Here is a 6328-nt window from a genome sequence, read left to right as displayed (position 1 = left end):
ACAACCAAGTCCCCCTCACACACCACACTTTATCACTACCATTTTATACACGCACACACAAGAAAAGTTGATTAAGAGAGGATATGGAGGTGGGGCAGCGCGAACGTAGCTCTTTTCCCGTATGTCACAACTAGGTAAAACTAGGTAAATACACACACACACACACACACACACACACACATGCGCATACGTCTCCCACACACACCTGACTTTCTCCTTCTCATCAGCCGTGCATATCTTGGTGAAGGGCTGCGGCTGGAACCAATCCCAGAAGTATATCTCATTGTAGGTGGCGATGACCAGCACCTTGTCCGTGGGGTGGAAGGCGAGGGAGGCGATCACCGTGCTCTTCTCTGTCGTCCACACCTCACTGCCGCCCTGCAACCACACCACCGTTACCACCACTCTACTACACGCACCACATTGACAACCACCACAACCATCTACTACACATAACGTCGAATGAGAAAATAAAGATGACGGTGATGAAAGTTGGAAAGTTTCATTTACTCGGTGCAACATCTGTGGTCATATGCCGGAGAGAGACAGAAGGGGAAGATGATGGTGATGATGAGGTCTTATTCGGGTCACATATAGGTATGGTAAGGTTAGGCTAGGCAATGCTAGACGAGGTAAGGTTAGGTTAGGTTAGGTGTTGTTGGTATGAAAAATGGAAACTGGAAAAAATAAGCAAAGTAAGGAAAAAGAAGTTATTTAAAGACCTCACCACCATCACCACCACTCAACTTAACGCACCACATTGACAACCACCACAACCATAACGTCGAACAAAAAGATAAAGATTGTGATGTTGTTGTCTTATTTGGGTTATATATAGGTATGGTGAGGTTAGGATAGACGAGGTGAGGTTAGGTTAGGTTAGGTTAAGTTGCTTTACACATAACACATAAGGTTGAATGAGGAGATAAGATAGATGATAGTGAGGTTGTCTTATTTGGGTTATATATAGGTATGGTGAGGTTAGGTTAGGTTAGGTTAAGTTGCTTTACACATAACACATAAGGTTGAATGAGGAGATAAGATAGATGATAGTGAGGTTGTCTTATTCAGGTTATATATAGGTATGGTGAGGTTAGGTTGCTTTACACATAACACATAAGGTTGAATGAGGAGATAAGATAGATGATAGTGAGGTTGTCTTATTCAGGTTATATATAGGTATGGTGAGGTTAGGTTAGGTTAAGTTGCTTTACACATAACACATAAGGTTGAATGAGGAGATAAGATAGATGATAGTGAGGTTGTCTTATTCAGGTTATATATAGGTATGGTGAGGTTAGGCTAGACAAGGTGAGGTGAGGTTAGGTTAGGTTAAGTTTTGTTGGTATTAAATATGGACACTGGTAAAAATAAGCAAGGTAAGGAAGGAAAAGTAAGTTATTTAAAGATACACTGTTAAGAAAAGTTATATATAGGTATGGTAAGGTTAGGATAGGCAATGCTAGATGAGGTTAGGTTAGGTTTGGTTTTGTTGGTATTAAAAATGGAAACTGCTAAAAATAAGCAATGTAAGGAAGGAAAAAAATGTTATTTAAAGATACACTGTTAAGAAAAGTTATACAAAGCTACATTTAAAGATACCAGCTGTTGAAAAATAAGGTGTAACAAAGAATGAAAAAAGTAAGGTATGATAAATAAAAACAACTGAAAACATAAAATAAAAAAAGTATAAAAACAAAATAAAACAAAATATGAGGAATAATAAATAAAAATAAACATATGCAAAAAATGAAAACATGAAATAAAAAAAAGGTATAAAAACAAAAAATAATAAATAATAAATGAAAATAAACATATGCAAAACAAACTCCTGTATTACACCCAACACCCCCTACCCACCTTGAGGCCCCACACGCGCACCTCCCCGCCGAGGCAGCCCGAGGCCACTATCTCGTTGGAGGCGGGGTGGAAGGCCACACACCACGGGGTTCGCGGGTGTCCCTCCAGCGTACAGATGCACTGACCTGTGTTGACCTCGCTGACGTAGATGTTGTGGTCGCCGTGGGTGGAGGCGACCTTTGACCTGCAGAGAGAACAAGACAAGTTGATTGACCCCTTGACTATGGCTTTCCTACAAGACATCACCAAGCATTTATTTTTTATTTTTCTATTATCAGAATTTCTGTGATTTCTTATAATTCAGGTGCGTTTTTTTACCCTACTTCTTTCCCCATGTCTTATTTTTGCATTTTTTTTTTTAGAATTTCCGTGATTTCTTATAATTCACTTGCGTTTTTTTACTGTACTTCTTTTCCCATGTCTTTTTTTATGCATGTTTTTTTATATCATTTCAAGGTGCCCATACCATCTCCATTCCTGTAAATAAAATAAAGAAATAAAACCTTGCCCCCCCACTCACCCATCGGGGCTGAATACCATAAGGAACGTGGACTTGGGTGAGCCGGGCAGTTGGCAGGAGAGGAGGTTGTGCTTGCGGTAAACCAGCATCTCCTCGCTGATGTGATGCAGCTGCGTGGTGGTGGCCCGGGGGTGGCGCGCCGGAACCTCGCGTCGAGCCAGCAGCACCGGCGTGGGGGCCAGCATAGGGTCATGGCACTGCCGCCGCACCTCCTCCCCCACCTCCATCTTGCCCTCCAGAAACATGTCATCCATCTGAAGGGGGGATGAGTGGGAGTGGTTAGAGTGTGCATGTATGAGTGTGTATTTACCTAGTTGTAGTTTAACAGGGCCTGGGCTTTACGCTCGTGTGGTTCTGTCTCCGTATCTACATTAATCCAACTTTTCCTTAAAGCTTTGCACACTCCTCGCTGATACTACATCCTCACTTAGTCTGTTCCAAACCTCTATATTTCTGTGTGGGAAGCTATATTTCTTTATGTCTCTCAAGCATCTCCCTGTGTGTATCTATTTGTGGTTTACAGGGCCTGAGCTAAGATGGGATAGTCCTGTCTCCTTGTCGATATATGTCCAAGCTCTCCCTCATTTGATGCACTCCCTGCCTCCACAGTCTCCTCCTTTAGACCATTCCACTCATCCACACTTCTATATGGGAAACTGTACTTCTTTTTTCCTTCAGACATGTTCCCTATATCAGCTTCTTAACCCCTTGACTGTGGATTTCCTACCAGAAGACATCACCAAGCTACAGGAATGGAACAAAAAGTGGCTGCTACAATTCAATGAAGAAAAATGTCAAGTCCTGCACCTTGGGAGGGGATATCCAGCACATCAATATCACATGAGAAACACTCCACTATCCACCACAGAGGCAGAGAAAGACCTGGGAGTGTATGTTACCATGCTACCAGTGAAGGGATATCCAGCGCATCAATATCACATGAGAAACACTCCACTATCCACCACAGAGGCAGAGAAAGACCTGGGAGTGTATGTTACCAGGCTACCAGTGAAGGGATATCCAGCACATCAATATCACATGAGAAACACTCCACTATCCACCACAGAGGCAGAGAAAGACCTGGGAGTGTATGTTACCAGGCTACCAGTGAAGGAAAAATCCGTGCCAATCGCAGCGGACGGGTTAACCTTACCTCACCTAACCTAATCTAATGTTCCTATGTACTTATATTCTTATGTTGCAACTTTGGGTGTATGTCTGTAATTTATCATGTATCTTCTACTTTATTTCTCGTATCCTTAACCCGGTAGCAGCAGGGATCATGTTTCTTAATGGCAAGCAAGAAAAATGAGAAAAAAATCACCCCTCACACAAACCATTTCATAATACCTATATATCAAAGCATTTGTGATCAGATTATGTATCATCTATTTTTGGGAGTTTTAAACCGTGGCACAAATTTGGCCTGTTGCTGCTACACGGTAAAGCCACAAATTTGACCAGTCACTGCTACACGGTAAAGCCACAAATTTGACCTGTTGCTGCTACACGGTAAAGCCACAAATTTGACCCGTCGCTGCTACACGGTAAAGCCACAAATTTGGCCTGTTGCTGCTACACGGTAAAGCCACAAATTTGACCCGTCGCTGCTACACGGTAAAGCCACAAATTTGACCAGTCACTGCTACACGGTAAAGCCACAAATTTGACCCGTCGCTGCTACACGGTAAAGCCACAAATTTGACCCGTCGCTGCTACACGGTAAAGCCACAAATTTGACCCGTCGCTGCTACACGGTAAAGCCACAAATTTGACCCGTCGCTGCTACACGGTAAAGCCACAAATTTGGGCCGTCGCTGCTACACGGTAAAGCCACAAATTTGGGCCGTTGCTGCTACACGGTAAAGCCACAAATTTGACCCGTCGCTGCTACACGGTAAAGCCACAAATTTGACCCGTCGCTGCTACACGGTAAAGCCACAAATTTGACCCGTCGCTGCTACACGGTAAAGCCACAAAATTATTTGACCCGTCGCTGCTACACGGTAAAGCCACAAATTTGACCCGTCGCTGCTACACGGTAAAGCCACAAATTTGACCCGTCGCTGCTACACGGTAAAGCCACAAATTTGACCGTCGCTGCTACACGGTAAAATACAAATTTGACCCGTCGCTGCTACACGGTAAAGCCACAAATTTGACCCGTCGCTGCTACACGGTAAAGCCACAAATTTGACCCGTCGCTGCTACACGGTAAAGCCACAAATTTGACCCGTCGCTGCTACACGGTAAAGCCACAAATTTGACCCGTCGCTGCTACACGGTAAAGCCACAAATTTGACCCGTCGCTGCTACCGGGTTAATACTGATAAACAAAGGTGCATGCAGTGACCTCCCGTCTACACAAACCCTCAAATAATGTGTTAGTAATATTAAGGGTAAGATAAAGTTAAGGGCACACACGATATAGAAGCTCATAGCCTCGGTGCTCAACTCCGCCACATGAGTACTAAAAATGATAAATGCATAGGCCTATGTTTGGAGCACAACAATTTGCCAGCACCTGTATGCACAACCACCAAAACAATGTGTTAGTACTATCAGACAGAGTTAAGGGCACACACGATATAGCAGCGCATAGCCTCGGTGCTCAACTCCATCACATGAGCACTAAAAATGATAAATGCATAGGCCTATGTTTGGAGCACGACAATTTGCCAGCGCCTGTACGCACAACCACAAAAATAATGTGTTAGTAGTATCAAGGGTAAGACAGAGTTAAGGACACGCATGATATAGCTACGCGTGGCCTCCGTGCGCAGCTCCGTCACATGAGCACTTTGAGACGTAATAGACCTCTCCCTCACAGCCAACCATTAATATCTCCTCCCACAGCACTCCACAGCCACAGACAAGCCTTAGGGGTCAGCACGGTCAGCATACCACACAGACAAACAGACAAACAGCAATACAGACATGAAGCTCACCTTGCCACGTATAAACCAAACAGTTCATATTTATCCATTTTGACACCTCTTCCACAGCTCCCACGTACTCACCATGGCGGCCACTCCTTCCCTGGGGTATATTCTCTCCCTGGGCGGATCCTCCCTCAGGGCGCGTCTCCCCAGGGCAGAAACTAAAAAGTGAGGGCGTGTGGGGGCGTCAGGAGCTGCTCATGGCCGACCCAGACCTAAACATTCCTCCTCATCCGCCTGGCACGTCTCTGGGGAGTCCTTCGCATACTGACCCTGTACGGTGCGGCGAGGCAGCAGTTAACCCAAGTGTTACCCCCATGACAAGGGGCGAGGGAGGAGGCGCCTGGTGAGGTCTAGTTGACTCAGCAAGGTTAGCTTTACCTTAATTGCTGTACATTTAGGCAGAAGACTGAAGAAGTCCCCAGACCCTGGCAGCGTGAGGCAGGCAAATGGGGGGGGGAGAGGGCTCCGCCACCCGCGCCCAAGCTACTAAACCTGTATTGTACGCGTCCGCGGTACAAAGGCTGTACTGTATACCAAGCATTATATGCTTGTGTTCAAAGTAATATGAATCTTATTGTTTAAAGTCATAAGAAATTAAATCGCAGGAAATTCCAAACTATGTAGTATCATGATACTGGATAATTACACTTTTCTAATATTTTTCAACAATTTAGAAAATCAAATTTATGTTGAACAAAATTAGCTGCAACGAGTGACATGACACGTACAAAACTCCTTCAAGTATCGGTAACGGTATCGGCAGAAAATCAGCCGATACCGATATACATCAGTACATCCTAATATATATATACTTGTCAAGTGACCCAAAACTGGAGTGATTCTAGTATATCATTGCATGAAAACTTTGTAACTCACTATTGAATAAGATCCTGGCAGACAGTCTCCTTGATAGTGTAGTCTGTTGTGGCGTCCTCCCACGACTCAGAGGACTGCTTCCACAATGTCTGCCGCTGACCCATCATCGCCTGTAACAAGGGACACATTA

General features: G+C 44.4%; 1 protein-coding gene across 1 annotated transcript in view; it reads right to left on the bottom strand.

Annotated features, from left to right (window-relative positions):
- LOC126993614 (activating molecule in BECN1-regulated autophagy protein 1A-like) overlaps positions 1–5428 on the bottom strand; it is an 8761-nt gene extending 3333 nt beyond the window's left edge. Inside the window, exons 1-4 of the mRNA XM_050852781.1 lie at positions 5401–5428; positions 2381–2634; positions 1861–2044; positions 206–378 (exon numbers count right to left, since the gene is read on the bottom strand). Of these exons, the coding sequence (XP_050708738.1) occupies positions 206–378; positions 1861–2044; positions 2381–2634; positions 5401–5403 (614 nt within the window). The 5' untranslated portion in view covers positions 5404–5428. The remainder of the gene's footprint in view (positions 1–205; positions 379–1860; positions 2045–2380; positions 2635–5400) is intronic.
- Positions 5429–6328: the final 900 nt, after the last annotated feature.

The sequence above is a fragment of the Eriocheir sinensis genome, unplaced genomic scaffold (assembly GCF_024679095.1).
Source record: "Eriocheir sinensis breed Jianghai 21 unplaced genomic scaffold, ASM2467909v1 Scaffold640, whole genome shotgun sequence".
Classification (NCBI taxonomy): domain Eukaryota; kingdom Metazoa; phylum Arthropoda; class Malacostraca; order Decapoda; family Varunidae; genus Eriocheir; species Eriocheir sinensis.
The sequence above is the reverse complement of the archived record's forward strand: the minus strand, read 5'-3'. Positions and strand labels throughout refer to the sequence as shown.